This window comes from Bos javanicus, chromosome 6 (assembly GCF_032452875.1).
Source record: "Bos javanicus breed banteng chromosome 6, ARS-OSU_banteng_1.0, whole genome shotgun sequence".
Lineage (NCBI taxonomy): Eukaryota > Metazoa > Chordata > Mammalia > Artiodactyla > Bovidae > Bos > Bos javanicus.
The window spans coordinates 103557532-103574645 of NC_083873.1; the positions used below are offsets into that span (position 1 = coordinate 103557532).

General features: G+C 50.4%; 1 protein-coding gene across 1 annotated transcript in view; it reads left to right on the plus strand.

Moving 5' to 3' along the window:
• C6H4orf50 (chromosome 6 C4orf50 homolog) overlaps positions 1–17114 on the plus strand; it is a 142832-nt gene that overhangs the window by 66008 nt on the left and 59710 nt on the right. The window contains exon 14 of the mRNA XM_061419244.1: positions 2937–5894. Coding sequence (XP_061275228.1) covers positions 2937–3179 — 243 coding nt within the window. The 3' untranslated portion in view covers positions 3180–5894. The remainder of the gene's footprint in view (positions 1–2936; positions 5895–17114) is intronic.

Consider the following 17114-nt stretch of genomic DNA (forward strand, 5'->3'; position numbering starts at 1 on the left):
CCACCCTCACACACAGGCTCCCCTTTCACTTGGAGGGGAGATTCAACCTTCAAATGTGGGCCAGCTACACTTGGTTTCTCTCCTGTCTTGAATTTTAGTCCCATGAATCCTCACAGTCTTTGGGGGCTCTCAGATGCTTTCAAGTAGATCTTTTGTTACATTCTGTCCAGCTTTCCTAGTTACAGTTACTCAAGGTTTGGTCCAGAATGCTCAAACCAGTTGGAGTCAGGGCTTCCCAGGTGGCACTAGTGGTAAGGAACCTGCCTGCCAATGCAGGAGACGTAAGAAACCCAGGTTCGATCCCTGGGTCGAGAAGATCCCTGGAGGAGGGTATGGCAGCCCATTGCAGTATTGCTGCCTGGAGGATACCATGGACAGAGGAGCCTGAGGGCTACAGTCCCTGGGGTCCCAAAGAGTCGGACGTGAATGAAGCTGACTTAGTAGCATGCAGTTGGAGCCAGAGCAGCACTCTGTTTTCCCAGAGAAAACCTATTTTACTTATGAGATTTGAAGTCTGACTGGCCTGAGTTGAAATCTCAGTTGTAATTCAGTGTGACGTTGGGCAGATTACTTACTGTGTCCGTAAAATGGGGATAATGATGTCTACTGTTGATATGAGGATAAAATCAGATAAGCAGAGTTGAATATGTGTCTGGAATATAAGAGATGCTCAAGAAAAAAGAATAGCAACCATTACTTAGGAGGAAACTGATCTTATTCTTAGCATTTTATTTCAACCTATGATTATTGTTTTTTTTCCTGTGGCTTCTCTCCTGCCTTCATGCTTATATTAATTTTTTTAATCTAACAAATGGAGCCAATATTTACCTCTCAGGGTCTCTGGGGAAATTCAATGAAATCATGCACATAATGCAATTACCATACTGCCTGACGCAGGAGGTGTTCAATAAGTGACAGCTGTGTTATTGACTGACCTTAAGGTTTGTTTGTTTGTTTTTACTGATGGCTTTCATTTTGAATTACTTGTCTACAGGCTCATTATCTAATAATGAGAACGTCTTTCCAGCTCTGATCTTTTTCTAGGAAAATTACACCTGACTTTGGATCATAGACCTACCTTATCACAGGCAGGTAGAAGACATTTTAGGCAGAGGGAATGGTAACTGCAAAGACAGAGGGGAGAGCAATCCTAAAGCATGGGGGGCTGGCAAGAAATTAAACGAGGCTGAAGCATGAAGGAGAGGGGAGTCTAGGAGATCATAATGAAGATGCTGATGAGAACAACCATGAGAAAGAGCCCCGGCCCCTATATCTCTTTTTAACATTTATGTCTTTATTGTTCCTTTATTTTTGGCTGTGCTGGGTCTTCGTGGCTGCACTCGAGCTTTCTCTAGCTGTGGCGAGCGGGAGCTACTCTCTAATTGCAGTGCGTCGGCTTCTTGTTGCAGAGCATGGGCTCTACAGCTTGTGGGTTTCAGTGTTTGCAGCTGTGGCCCGTAGAGCTCTAGAGCATGGGCTCAGTGGTCGTGGTTCACAGGCTTAGTTGCCCCATGGCATGTGGAATCTTCCCGAACCAGGGATCAAATTCGTGTCCCCTGCACTGGCAGGCGAATGCTTGACCACAGGAAAACCAGGGAAGTCCTGCCTTCATTTCTTGACTACATACGCTGTGCAGTACATCAGCTTATCCAGTACTCACTATAAACCCACAAAACAGATCTCAACATTCGTTCCACTTCACTGTGAGTAAAGGTGTGGCACAGAGAGGATAAGTAGCCAGGTCACACGGCTGGAGAGCTGGGGTCCCCACCCGGACAGCCTGCCTCACGAGCTGGCACTCTGGGCATCATGCGTCCAGATTGTGCTGGGCCTTCATTGAGGGGGTTAAAAGTTGTCCCTCCTGCTCTCGTTGAGGTTACAGTCTAGAGTTCGATGTGAGAAAACACCATCCAATGTCTGCAGTCAGCGATATTGGGCAGAAACCGATAGCCAAGCTTTTGAGGAAAAAGTTGGAGCATAAATTGAATGAACAGACCAACCCAAGCGCATCGTAATACTCTCACGGTTCCAGGTTTCTCAGGTGCTCCTCAGCCTTCCTCAGAGTTCTCACCATCCCATAGAAGGCCACTGGATGACAACTCCTGTACCGGAATGATCTCAAGGCCACACGATAGTTTACCGCGAGATGACAGAACGGTTGATGTAAATATCTTTGTTCAGTACTGTACACAGTACCGAGCCCATAGGAGGCCTTGTTGAGTGGATTTGGAAAAAGAACGAGGCAGTGGAAGGGAGCTGTTGGGTGATTTCTCTAGAAGGTCACGCTCACACCTCGTCCATCCTCGGCATTGTATTTCGCCTGCAGCCTTGGTTCTGTTCAGTTGTAACAGGCATTGAGCAGAGCTCTCTGCCCTGCAGAAAAACAGATTGCCAGCCGTCTCTCTGGGCCGGCTTTGGGTAAGAGCTTCCCATAGTGAAAATGAACTCTAAATGACACCAGGGGATTAATGACCTAGAAGCAAAACGGGGTCATTTTTTGAAGGGCAGTAACTAAATTTGTCACATGTCACAATTATTTTATGGTTGAGCTTAGAGGAAAAAATGAAAAAGGGGAGGAAGGAGGTTGGCATCCAGTGGACACTGGCTTCCTTTTAATGAGAAGGTCACCATCTCTTGTCACTGTGAACCACACACAAAATTTACAGAGGACATCACTCTACAGAGATACCAGTCACGGTCTTCCCAGGCCTTCAGACCCGGGGTTTGAGCCTTCCCCACCCCCATCTCCGCTTCCATCCATAACTCAGTGCTGATGGCGTGTGCCTCGCTGAAATGTATTAGAAGCTTCCAGGCACAGAAAGTGCTCAATAAATGTTCATTACCATTGCCATCTCTTCCTTGGATAAAATGTGGGGTCAGAGGGGCTTTTATGAACATTAGAAGCAGAGACCATTTCATTGTGCTCTTGCCTCCAGCTTCCCCTGCCCTCAGGACTGATGGCTGATCCTGAAATATGCCAGGCTTCCGTCACCATGGAACCAGGGCTCCCTGTGCAATGTCTGCAAGAAAAAGGCAGAACGTCCTGTCCTGGCCTCCAGTCTGATGATCTGCCGTCCCCCGAGCTCCTGAGCCCCGCACGGATCCTGGCTTTGCACCAAGAACTTCGACGAAGCTTCAGCAGCACTTCCCAGGTCAATAAATCACCACTGGAGTTATAAATAGAACTGGGCTGTGCACTCTCTGGGGGCCATTTCCTCCACACCATAAATAATTTGAAGCAGAACTTTCAGAGAGCGTTTTAAGAAATTGGTAGCAATCAAACCCCTCATTCTGTGGCAAGTGGCTTTGCCTGTGGCTTAGGGAGCTGTGGTGATTGTCAGAGCTCAGGAGATGCACTGGACTTGCACATTTTTAGGAGCGCAGCTTTGCAAACGTCCAGGCAGCAAAGGGAATATCGACTGTTCCCAAGCCTACCAAGTGGCTGGCCCAGTGGCTCTCCACTGGGTGTGATCCCCATCCCCCACCCCCACGCCCAGGGCAGAATTTGACAATGTCAATATTTTTGTTGTCACAACTGGGAAGCTGCTGCTGGCATCTAGCAGGTAGAAGTCAGAGATGCTGCTCACCGCCCTCCAGTGCCTGGGATAGCCTCCTAAAACAAAAAGAGTCGTCCCGCCCAGGTGTCAGCAGCGCCAGGCTGGGAGTCCTGACCTGATCTAATAGCTCCTAACCTTGTCAGCTGCAGAGAACTGTTTGGTTACGTTCCTACCTGAGGCCCCTCCCCACGTTTTAAAAGATTTTTGTCTACCAAAGGAGATGCTTGATTGAAGTCATTATCTCTTTTACATTTTCGAACATTAAAACCACTTAGAACTTTCCGATAAGTCCATTCATTCAACAGACATTTGTGGAATCCAGTGTATGCCAGGCAATAAGATATGAGGGAGAAGGAGGTGAGATCACGTTGGTCCCTGCCCTGGGGGCTCACAGGGCAACAGAGAGACGCAGGTGTAAACATTTCACCATGCACTCGTGGTTAAGTGTGTCCTGGGACGTGAGACGAAGGCAAGGGCTGGTTCTGCCTGGCTTGGGGGAATGGGAAGTCATTCAGGAAGGAAGCCCAACGAGGTGCTGAATACATGGGTGAGGTGGGGAAGGGTCTTACAGTCAGAGGGAACAGCAGGGGCCAAAGTCTGAGGCATGAAACTTCCCGGTGTGCAACCAGAGCGGAAGCAGGTAGGGCAGCCCGTTGCCAAGCCAGGTGCTAAGAGTCGCTGCCTCATCCCTACCCAGCACCACTTACCTTCTCTGGGAAGGAGACCCTGTCCTGACCTGGGTGTAGGACCCAGGGGTAGAAGAAGAGGCGAGGGAGCTCGGGTCACGTTAGCCCAGACCCTGTGCCCCCGGCTCACCGATCAGAGACTTCATCTCTCTCCTTGGGAGGGGCTGGAGGGAAGGTCAGAGTTACCCTCCTAACTCTGTTCCCACCTGGAAGCAGCTGTCATGGGAGGCCAAGGAAGGACCAGGACAGGCAAACCAAGGGCTCCTGGAGTAGTAGGCAAAACCTATTGATTTTATTTTAATGTATTTTCACTTTTTATGCTGAAATGAACAATGCAAAGAGTTCCCACACAGCCTCACCCAGCTTCCTCGAAGTTAACACCCCAGGTGCCTAACCAGAGCACAAGGAATGAAATGAATAGATTGATTTTGAGGAACCCTGGGAGGCCATCAAGACATAAGGAAAGCACCTCCGAGAGCGAGCATCGGCTCACCAGGCTGCTACCGTCTTCATTAGCCCATGGGATGTGTCATGGGTCATCACGATCATCCACGGTTCCTTGGATGGGTTTACCCATGGATCCACCCATTCATTTGTTCAGTAAGCATTTGATTTAACTGCCACGTGAGCGCCGGGACCTCGGGGAGGTTCTGGGAAACAGGAAGAAAGCAGATGCCTGTCTCCAGCCTCCAGGACCTCCTAGAAGATGGCCCCATCACACACAGAGTCCCCAGACTGGCATGTCGTCCTCACCTTCATGATCTGAACCAGCCCCGCCACCCCGTGACTGCCGATTGTGTGGCATCCTGCAGAGACCTTCACTACGCTGGTTTGCACTCGCCTCTTTTGCCCTCTCCCTCCTTTTTTTCTGGAACAATGCCATTCACTCTGAGCACTGGGACTACGCTCAAGACAAGCTGGGAAACGGGTAACGTTGGGGTGAGCAGCCAGCTGAGCTGCAGGACCGAGCCCGCCGGAGGCAGTCAAGGCCATTTCTGGTTCCCAGACACTCCCGCCAGGTTCAGACATTGGTGTCCTTGAGTGCTTCCTTCCGCCACTGCTCACGTTCGGGGCCTCAGCAGAGAGGCCATGGGGGAAAATCCATTAAAGAAGTCACAGCAGTCTTGGCAGCGTAACCCGATGATTCCATAATAAATCACAGTCTGAAGACAGGAGCCACTTAGTACCCTGAGCCAGGAGTCCCACCTGGAGTGGCACTTTGGATCTCCTCGCACTGGGTCACTGCTTTGTATGGTGATTCCTCCCGGTGGCACTTTTGCGAGGGCAGACTCTGGAAACTTTCTGGCCTGAACCATAGATTCCAGCCCTTGGAAGGGACCCTATGTTCCCCTGCCGCCCCAGGTGGACCTGATGGGACCAGGGCCCAGCTTGGTCAAAACTTCCCAGGCTGGGGACAGGACCTTCCCAGGGTGACCAAGCAAGGTCAGGCAGGAACTTGACCCACCGGAGCTGGCTCAGGCCGCCCCACGCTTCAGGAGTGACCCAAGGCCTCTGGAGATGAGCCAGATGGGTCAGCCTGGCCGCCTCTGCGGAAAGCAATTCATCACATGGCTGTCAGCAAGCTGCAGCCATGGCCTTCTTGGTGAAGCCCGGCCGAGCTATGCAGAACGGGAGCCCTGCACACAGCAAGGTAAATGCACATCCCACCCCGACTCCTGTGAACAGGCCCCACCTGGGCTTTTAGGCAAATCCGATGAGAGAGTTGGCTTGGCTGGTGGCCAGGCAGTACTAGCGTTCAGTGCAGTCTCTCCCTGCACCTGATTCACTGCTGTTCACTGCCGTGCCCTTCTGGGAGGCATTTTGTTCCTGTGTCAAAGCGATCTATTGAGCAAATATTTCCCTGAGCATCTGCCTGTCAGGGCAGATGAGAAGCTGGGGGCCGGGTCTCAGGAGTCTCACTCTAGGTCCCCATCCTCCAGGCTGCTGGGGGGATGGTTGCACAGATGGAGCAGATGGAGCGGCATAAGCAGGGTGTGGCAGGGAGCATGCAGGGGCCAAGGGCGCAAAGCTGTGGCTGACCAGCGAGGGAGGGGTCAGGGAGGGCTTCCTGGAGGAAGTGATGACTGAGGTGGGCCCTGGAGGTGAGTAGAGCTTGGCCAGGGAGGGAGGCCTTGCGGGTAGGGGCAATCACAAGGGCAAAGGCTAGGGGTAGTGTCGGGGGTAGGAGATGGGAGGTGGATGGGTAAAACATCTTTCTACAGTCCCCCAGTGAAAAGTGATGCTTTTTTTTGCAATACTATTATGAGTTTCCTGTGTGATTTTACAAGGGTTGTTAGTGTGCATGCATGCTAAGTCACTTCAGTCATGTCCGACTCTTTGCGACTGTATGGACTATAGCCCACCATGTTCCTCTGTCCATGGGATTTCCCTAGCAAGAATGCTGAAGTGGGTTGCCGTTTCCTCCTCCAAGGGACCTTCCTGACCCAGGGATCAAACCCATGTCTCTTGCATCTCCTGATTGTTGGTCTAGGGAAGACATTTTCATGTTTCAAAATTCAGAAGGCGCCGAAGTCTGCATGATGCAAGTTTCCTTCCCACCCCTGTTCCGGGCTCCCCTCCCAAGAGGCAAACGCGACCCAGCTTCTTAAGACTCCTTCCAGAGACGCTCTGTATATCCTGCACGGTCACTTCCCACGTGTGCTCACCCCTCTTCCACCCCGAGGAGCATTATTACACACTCTGGCCTGTGCTTTGCTTATTTCAGTTCCTACAGCTTGGTGATAATTCCACATGAGAACATAAATTTCTCATTCATTTTCTAAACAGTTGCACTGTTGGGAATTCTCTGGTGGTCCACTGGTTAGGGTGCTTCCCAGGTGACGCTCATGGTAAAGAACCCGCCTGCCAATGCAGGAGACATAAGTGTAGGTTCGATCCCTGGGCCGGGAAGATCCCCTGGAGGAGGGCATGGCTACCCACTCCAGTGTTCTTGCCTGGAGAATCCCATGGACAGAGGAGCCTGGTGGGCTACAGTCCATGGGGTCACAAAGAGTCAGATATGACTGAAGCAACCTAGCACGCATGCACCGTGCCCGTGTGATTGGACTTGGTGCCTTCACTGCCGCCAGGGCCCGGGTTCAATCCCTGGTCAGGAAACTAAGATCCTGCAAGCTGAGTAGTATACCAAAAAAAAACACAAAAACCATATTTTAAAGAACAGTTGCACTGTTTTCCATTGTGTGGACAGCCCCGCTTCAATGGACATGTGCATTGTTTCTGATCTTTTGCTGTTAAATCCAGGACTGTCACGACGATGCTTGCCCATCCATCTCTTTACTCATGTGTGAATTCATCTGAGGGCAGATTCCTGGAATCTGGAATTTCTGGGTCAGAGCAGAAAAGCTTTTGTCACTCTGAGAGCCCTGCCCACCCCCACTCCCCAGCCCACTCTGAAGCTGCGTGGCTTTCACCCACCCTTGCGACGCTTGGCGGTCCCTGCTGTCATGCACGCAAGGATGTGCTCTTTCAATTTAGCCTTTCCTTTCTGAGCCCCTGCCATGGATGGGCCAGCGTGGCTTCAGGTGGTGAACTAGACAGACAGGGCCCTGTCCTCAGGAGGAGGGGGGACGTTGGACTGGGGAGACAGCTCAGTGGACAGCACCTGCTTCCTGACCTCAGGGAGGGACCATCGGGTTTCCAATCTGCAGGCGCATCCCTCCTTTTTTCGCTCTGATGCTGGGAGGCAGGTGGCCCAGGACCTGAGCACACCCGCCCTGTTTGGCTCCTCCCCTCACCTTACCTCTCTGTGCCTCAGTTTTTTCATCTGTACAATGGGGACACAACCTAGGGTGGGTGTGAGTGAGTGAGGAAAAGCACTAAAAAGAGGGGACATGGTGAGAACGCCAGGAATGCTGCTGTTGTTTCCTCTCCGTGAGGGTGATGTGAAGAACCAGAATTAGGAGGAATCAGGGAAGTCGAGGGTGACGAGGAGAGGATGCCGATGCTGGTGGCACAGGTGGAGACAGGGCTTAGGACTGCAAAAGCTCTCAGAGGAACATCTGTAAGGAGATTGGGAGACAGTGACGGTGCTGCTGAGGGTCTGTGTGTGGTGATACAGCCAAGCTTGTCCAGGGCTGTAAGGAGCCTGCCAGGAGCTTTTCAACAATGACGGTCACAGGAGCTCAATTCCTGTGCGGGAACTGCTGCTGTTTCCTCTAGGATCTTTGGTCCTTCTCCTTGGTCTGCCTGTTCCTGGAAAGCTTCCCCACGGCTTTGAGGGCATCTTTGTCCAGGTCTTCAGGAGGCAGTCTGGGCTGGTATCGCTCACTTCCTAAAAGCCCCTGTTCATCAACCATAAGGAAGCTCATTTATGCTGCTTGGGCCAGTCCTTCTTGCTTCATTTGACTCTCGTTAAAAATGAACAGATCTAACGTGGGCCATTCAGTATGAGCTGTGCAGCTCTGCCATCATCAGCTGTGTGACCTTGAGCAAGATGCTTGCCCACTCTGTGCCTCAATTTCCTTCTTCTGATGACAGTAACAAATTCACCTCCCAAAGTGTATTCCAGAAGGATTAAGCAGAGGCTAGATGCCTGCATCGTAACTGCTTGTGGTGTTGATGTTATTTTTAAGTTTAACTTGCTGGTATGCCTTCAAGTAGAAAGCCAACATTCCCCGCCATCCAGAGAAAATGTTTTCAAAAATACAGAAATTACTGGTAAGCATGGAAAATAATTTCCTGAGCTGCTTCTCCCCCTCCAACTCCTGGTGAGTCCGAATCTGCAGGACCAGCCCAGCCTCAGATGCTGACGTTCAGCCCTTCAGGGATCTAACCAACAATTCCTCTAGCTTTATCTACCCTCTGCTCCATCCACAGGGTGACCAACACGCCCATAGCACTTGCCCTCCTGTCCGCTCTGCCTAACCTATCCTCCTTGAGGGCAGTTCCAGAGTGCAACAGAGCAGGCTCTGGCCTCAAAAGTCCACCTGCCATTTCCTTTCTGTGTGACCTTGGGCCCCTCGGGACCTCAGTATTCTCATCTATAAAATGGGGACATTTAAAGGACCTCGTATCTTAGGGAGACAGTTTAGTGCACAGAACTCAGCTCATTGCGCAAGATATTATTACTGTCGTTGCTGCTTTTAAGTTCTCTACCTGCTAAAGTCAAGGCTCAGTGTGTCTTCCCATTCCTGGAATTGCATAAAACACAGTGCCCCCCCACTGACCAGATAATAGCCATCGCCACCCCAGACACTGGGCACTCATGGCTTTTATGCAGTGTATCTCTGAAATTCCTCACTGATCAGCTTGTGAAGGATGGTGGTTTATCCCCATTTTGCAGCTGAGAAAACTGAGGTTCACAGATAACCCAGACAGGTAGAGCCCTGGATCTGAGCCCCAGTCTGCCTGGCTCTGACTCTGAAATTAGTTTTTCCTCCATTGGACCTTGAATCCCAGAGCGTGACACACAGGTCCTCACACATGTACCTGTGTGATCCACCTCGCCCCATGTATGTCTCTGTCTCTGTCCAAGGAGTTAAAGAGACTTAAGTAACAGACATGGATACCAGGAAGCCTGCACACAGCAGTGAAGACCCAGTAGAGCCAAAAATAAAGGTAAATAAATAAATTTTTAAAAAATAATCTGTATTACAGAGTGAAAACTTAAGGCCAAATAATAATTGATGGTAGGAGAGAATAACTATATGCCCCACACTGAGGTTGTGGGCAGCTATGACAATTGAATGGGAAAAATATGATTTCTGAGCTTCCTGGTGGTCAAGGCAAACGGGGGGAATAACATGGGTTTGATTGCACTGAATCTCCAGTGAAAGGAAGCAGACTAGAGAATTTTCCTTCAAGCTCTGACCTCCTACGGGACTCGTCCTGAGGGTCTCTGTACAGTGGAAGGGGGGTAAACAGTGGCTCGTGTCCCTAGGAGGACACCCGCTCAACCATGTGGGCTATGGAGGGAGGGCCATCTCATAAAAGCTGCTTCCTGGATTTCCCTAGTGGCGCGGTGGACAAGAATCCACTTGCCAATGCAGGGGACACAGGTTCCATCCCTGGTCTGGGATGATCCTACATGCCGCGGGCAACCACGGGGGTGGCGCGCCCATGCGCCACAACTACTGAGCCCACACTCTAGGTCTCGAGAACCATGACGAATGAGCCCGAGTGCCACAACGAGAAAAACCACCCCAGTAAGAAGACTGGGCATTGCAACAAAGAGTAGCCTCCCCGCGTGCTGCAACAAAGACCCAGAGCAACCTGAATTTAAAAAAATAAAATCTAATAGAAAATAAAGTTTAAAAAAAGAAGCTGCTTCGTGCCCCCATCTGTGCCATGGGCCACACCCACCTTCACGGGGTTCTCACAGCTCCTTGGGCTCACGGCATCATCACTCGCCCTTTAAGGTGAGACCACATAGACACCTCTGGTGTTAAGTTTTCTTGGCCTGTAGGGGACAAAGCTCTCAGAAGGGGTGCCAGCCTGCCATGCTCCTAAGCCCTGCCTCTCTGCCACGCTGCCTGGCTCAGGGATGCCCGGCGCTTGGATTACTGCCCAGAGCTAATCCCCTCCGTTACTCCTCCCAACCCCCTCCCTCTCTCTACTCCCCACTCTCCCTTCCCCCACCCACCTGCAGTCCTCCCCCACAGGCAGGCACATCAATTCTCCCCTTGGCTATAAATCTCCGCCAAAAGCTCCCGAGGGCCCCCAAGCCCTCCAAGGCTCCGCTCCAAAGCGTGCAGCTCTGACTGCTGGCAGCTGAGAGTAATTGAGCGACGGGAAGCAGGTGTGAGGCTGGAGGTGGGGAGAGTTGGGGGCAGGGCTGACTGCTTCCAGCTGCTGCTGTGGTTTCTGCTACCCTCATCCTGGGGACTAGGACCCCTGGTGTTTGCCTCACACTGGACAAGACCCCAGAGTCAATATCCTCCACCACACACACACACACACACACACACACACACACAGGGAAGACTACAGACAGAAGGTGATGGGTTAAATCTCAATGGCCTCAATATACAACTCCCTATCATTCAGTTCAGTCGCTCAGTCGTGTCCGACTCTTTGTGACCCCATGAACCACAGCATGCCAGGCCTCCCTGTCCATCACCAACTCCTGGAGTCCACCCAAACCCATGTCCATTGAGTCAGTGATGCCATCCAACCATCTCATCCTCTGTCGTCCCCTTCTCCTCCTGCCTTCAATCTTCCCCAGCATCAGGGTCTTTTCAAATGAGTCAGCCCTTCGCACAGGTGACCAAAGTGTTGGAGTTTCGGCTTCAGCATCAGTCCTTCCAATGAACATCCAGAACTGATCTCCTTTAGGATGGACTGGTTGAATCTCCTTGCAGTCCAAGGGACTCTCAGGAGTCTTCTCTAACACAGTTCAAAAGCATCCCTATCGTTACTGATGGTTTATTCATCAGACACATGTCAACACTGAGGTCGAACTGTGTCCAGGTGCTGCCCCGGGTGTGATCAGCAGAGCAGGATCCAGGCCCACCAGCTGGGAGTGTGGGGTCCATGGTCAGGCAGCAGAGCCAAACAGCCAACTGTCCGTCTCTTCCAGGGCTGCTGGTCTGGTTGTTCACGTTGTGTACTGAACCAAGTATATAGTCCAGGGGCCAAAGGGGGTCAAATCCCCTTGCTGTCTCTTCTTGCCAGGAGACCATGCCTGTCTAGAAGAAGTAGTGCCATTTATGAGTTCACAGAGAGGGCTGTGGGCTGGAGCCACGTGGAATGGGCATTTTTTTGTGATTCTGCACAAATGCTCCAGACCAGTCTCAGCACCTGATTTTTGCCGACTCAGACCCAGAGGTGCCACGTCAGCAGGCTGAGGTCAGCAGGTCTTGGAGGAGTCAGGGAGGCCCCAAGGCCTTCCCTGTGCAGCTCTCCAGCTTGCCAAGTGCTGCAGGGCTGTTCCTGGCCCCGTGCATCTTTGAGCCTGACTCAAGAGCCCAAGCTGTCCTGAGCCTGGCCTGGGAGCAGCCCTCAACAGGATGGTGGTTTCTGTTCACTGCATCATTAGGAATGACCATGAATTTCTTCCTTTTTTACCCCGAAAGAGTCTGAGCCCTGAATTCTGGGTCCTACCTAGGACCATCTAACTTCTATACCCCAGTCCCGACCCTGAGGGGAGGGAAGGAGCACTAGGTAAGGAAGTTACAGGGCTGCTGCTTAATAGCTGTGTGTCCCTAGGGGAGTCACTTAACCTGTCTGTGTTGATCAGCTGTTGCTTCAACATCGCCAGATAACAAACCAGCCCAAACTCAGCCACCACCATGTCCATGCCCACACTCTAAGGTCTATGGTGGGCTGTGGTTCGGCTGACCAGGCTGGGCTCAGCAGGGCAGCTCTGCTGTAGGCTGAGGCTGGATTCAGGCCTGTGGCACCCATCACCACATTCCCCTTTGAATTCCGGGAATTCATGGTCTTCTGGTGGCACACAGGGGGGTGGATGGGGCATCAGTGCCTCTTAACACTGGAATATGCCCAGAACCATATTCCAATGGCCACAGCGAGTCATGTGAACAGGTAGAACATCAGTGAGAGGGGAAATGGACTCCTCTGCCCACTCCCCAGTGTTTCAAGGTCATGGGCAAGAGGAGGAAGAACCGATCAGAAACACCCCAACTACTACACCCTCACAGCCGGACTTGGGCGTGTCTCACGTGTGACGGCGATCAAGACGGAAAGCGACCAGACGTGCAAAGAGGAGGAGGCACGTGGCAGCTTTCTGCTCCCGCTGCCACCCTCCTTTGCCTCTCCTCGAGTATCTTTCATGTGGATATAAAATATGTCCAAGTGAAACCAAACCTCGTGTACCCTCAGTGGAGTAAGGGCTAAGGACCTCGTAGTACATGGAACAGTCATCCTCAAGTGTCAGAGCACCCATCTCTGCTCGCTTTCTGTCTTTCTCTCTTTATCCCCCCTGGTTTTTGGCTCTGCCATGTGGCATGCAGGATCTTAGTTCCCCAGTCAGGGATCGAACCCATGCCCCCTGCAGTGGAAGCACAGAGTCTTAACCACTGGACCACCAGGGAAGTCCCTGTTTTGTTTTGTTTGTTTGGGTTGGGCTACACCACATGTGAGATCTCAGTTACCCACCTGGGATCGAACCCGTCCCCCCTACAGTGCAAGTGCAGTGGTTAAGCCACTGGACCTCCTGGGAAGTCCCTTTCTGTCTCTTCTCACTGTCTCCTTCCTCCCTGGTCTGCCTCCTAGAAACACCTGGCTTTCCTCTTCCAAACACATCTAAACTGAGACATGCAGAGAATGATCAAAGCAAGTCCATCCCCCAAAGGAGCCAGGTGGTATTTTATTTTTCGGCCCCTGATCTTTTAGGAAGTTGAAGTATTTCCTCCAAAGTTCCCTTAAGGAAGAGGAGGTGGAGTGAGAAGGGATGTTTCCTGAAGTCCCAGGCCTGGAGCCTCCCTCCCACCGGCAGCCAGGTTTGGGGTGGTTGTCGCCTGGCTGAGCAATCCCAGGGCAGGGGCCCCAGGGCCCAGCTGCTTCCTGTACAGACTTCAATCCTCCTATATTTAGTCCTGCTCTGCCTTCCTCCCTCAGAGGTGCCCTGGGCCCGTCACCAGCCTTCTCAGGATTCGGAGGTGTGATTGTGCTGGCTTCTTACAGGAATTCAGTAGAGCAAAAATGCTGCAAAGTGAGCTTCACTTCTGTGCTCTCTCTTCTCTTCCTCCTCCTCCTTCTCCTGCTGTGTGTGTGTGTACGTATCCTCAGATCAGCAAACCCTGTCAGCTCTACCTTCAGAATTTATCCAGGATCTGACCACCTCCTATTGCCCCCAACACTGTTTTGTTTTGGTTTTTCTGCAGCCGCATCCCCAGTGCCTAGAACTGTGCCGGGTGTCTACTAGGGGTTCAATTAATGTTTACTGAATGAATGAATTAGTTGCTCGATTTTTTTCAGTGGTGCTCCCAGCACCTGTTTTACCATATCTGGTTGTTTCTAGGGCACAGGCTGCCCAGGTGGTGCAATGGTAAAGAATCCACCTGCCAATGCAGGAGACCCAAGAGATGAGGGTTCAGTGCCTGAGTTGGGAAGGTCCCTTGAAGTAGAAAATGGCAGCTTGCTTCAGTATTTTTGCCTGGAGAATTACATGGACAGAGGAGCCTGGCGGGCTACAGTCCATGGGGTTGCAAAGAGTCGGACATGACTATGCACACACAAGATCCAAACCTTGCTGGATGAGAAATATTACCGTCCTTTTCATGTTTGCCTTGGGGTGGGGGGGTTGGGAAGGAAGTGATTCAGCAGAAGAGGGGGCTGGATTCGAACCCAGGTCCCCTCCCAACCCCTACTTCTCCTGCACTGGGACTTTTGCCTTTAGCTGCTGAAGAAGTAAAGAGCCCAGGCATTTCTAGGGGTCTGGGATGGAAGAAAGGTGGGTCAGAGGGTAAAGATGTCACAGGCAGGGATGGAGAAAGAGGCAGAGGTGTGAGGGTTGGGGGCAGGGAAACGTCATACTCATTCTTCATCTCTGGAAGTTTTCCTTTGGAAGGATTGCTATTTACTACACACCATCTGTCTTACTCATTTAATACAGATGCCTTATCTGTGCCATTATTATTAGGGCCATAAATTTCACCTTATACATAGGGTGACATCTTTTCTCAGCTTAATATTTGTATTTCTTGTATCATGGAGATTTTCTTCAAGTATTGGTTTGCAGGATGGTGGACAAAGACTTGGAATGAGACAGACTGTAAAACTAGTACTGAATCTAACTGGCTATGGAACCTAAGGGGATATATTCTCTCTGAGCCTCAGTTCCTCATTCCACAGTTTCCTTTATTTTGTAACCATAACCTTCCTCCCTCCTTCAGAATGATCATTCCAATACATTCAGTACAGATGGCTTTACTGTACTGTCAGGAGGAAAGTCATCTTGTTTAACTATTAGTACTTCATACTATGTAGTGAATGACTGACAGTTTCTAGGAACATTTGTATTTTGTGAAGAAGGTGCTCACTAGCACAGGGGAAATTTTATCTGGCAGATTTGGGAGCAGAGGGGTAAAATGCACTGATGCCTTTGAGGGCCCTTGCTTTATAAATAAAGGCATCAAGACTCAGAGAAGGGGAGCGTGGCTCCCTTTGCCACACAGGAAGTCAGGGATAGAGCTGGGCCTGGGACCTGGGATTCCTGATTCCCACATTGCATGGTACTCTTTCTGTGCATTGAAATGCAGAGGAGAGTTTGTCACGGGGTACAGGTTTGGGTCATATAAACAGTACATGTGCGGTGAATACAACATGAGAAGAACATATAATTCTTCCTCCAACAGTGACCCCTTAGCAAGTTCAGTCTTATTTCTTTTTGTGAGCCATGACAATTTGAGTCTTATTCAACCCAAACCATGAGTCACTCCTCTTGGGAATAATGAGAAAATGAGTGAGCTGGGGTTTCCAAGAAGAGGAAGCCTGAAGGACTAGCAGCAGGAATAAGGGGATGGGATAAATTATATCCTTCATTACATGGAAGCTTCTGGAGGCAGGGAACAGACCTCTTTCCTGGCCCTGAGGAGAAGGAGAGGCTGGAAAAGTGTAAGAAAGTCAGATGGCTTGATCTGACAGGAAGTTATCAGGGGCAGAATCTGGGCTGTAAGCCCTGAGTACTGGGAAGGTGGGAAGGAAAACTAATCAGCATAGCTGATATAAAAGCAACTCAGACTTTTTCCAGTTCAAGCTTCCAAGTCCGCCTATGACCTTGAGACCAGGATGGGTCCTAACATGCAAAGGAGAGTGTTTCAATTAAAACTGATTTTGGATGCATATAATGAATTCCAAAATAATGATGGCTTAAATGAAGTAGAAGCTTCTTTATCTCAGAGGGGCCCACGGGCATCACTCAGTTCAGTTCAGTTCATTTCAGTTCAGTTCAGTTGCTCAGCTGTGTCCTACTCTTTGCGGCCCCATGGCCTGCAGCATGCTAGGCCTCCCTATCCATCACCAACTCCTGGAGTTTACTAAAACTCATGTCCATCGAGTCAGTGATGCCATCCAACCATCCCATCCTCTGTCATCCCCTTCTCCTCCCGCCTTCAATCTTTCCCAGCATCAGGGTTTTTTCAAATGAGTCAGTTCTTCCTATCAGGTGGCCACAGTATTGGAGTTTCAGCTTCAGCATCAGTCCTTCCAATGACTTTTCAGGACTGATTTCCTTTCAGATGGACTGGTTGTAGCTCCTTGCAGTCCAAGAGACTCTCAAGAGTCTTCTCCAACACCACAGTTCAAAAGCATCAATCCTTCAGCACTCAGCTTTCTTTACAGTCCAACTCTCACATTCATACATGACTACAGGAAAAACCATAGCTTTGACTAGACGGACCTTTGTTGACAAAGTAATGTCTCTGCTTATCAATATGCTATCTAGGTTGATCATACTTTTCTTCCAAGGAGCAAGTGTCTTTTAATTTTGTGGCTGCAATCACCATCTGCAGTGATTTTGGAGCTCAAAAAAATAAAGTCTTAAAATGTTTCCATTGTCTCCCCATCTATTTGCCATGAAATGATGAGACCAGATGCCATGATCTTAGTTTTCTGAATGTTGAGTTTTAAGCCAACTTTTTCACTCTCCTCTTTCATGTTCATCAAGAGGCTCTTTAGCGCTTTTTCACTTTCTGCCATAAGGGTGGTGTCATCTGCATATCTGAGGTTATTGATATTTCTCCCGGCAATCTTGATTCCAGCTTGTGCTTCTTCCAGCCCAGCATTCATGATGTACTCTGCATGTAAGTTAAATAAGCAAGGTGACAATATACAGCCTTGATGTACTCCTTTTCCTATTTGGAACCAGCCTGTTGTTCCATGTCCAGTTCTAACTGTTGCTTCTTGACCTGCATACAGGTTTCTCAAGAGGCAGGTCAGGTGGTCTGATACT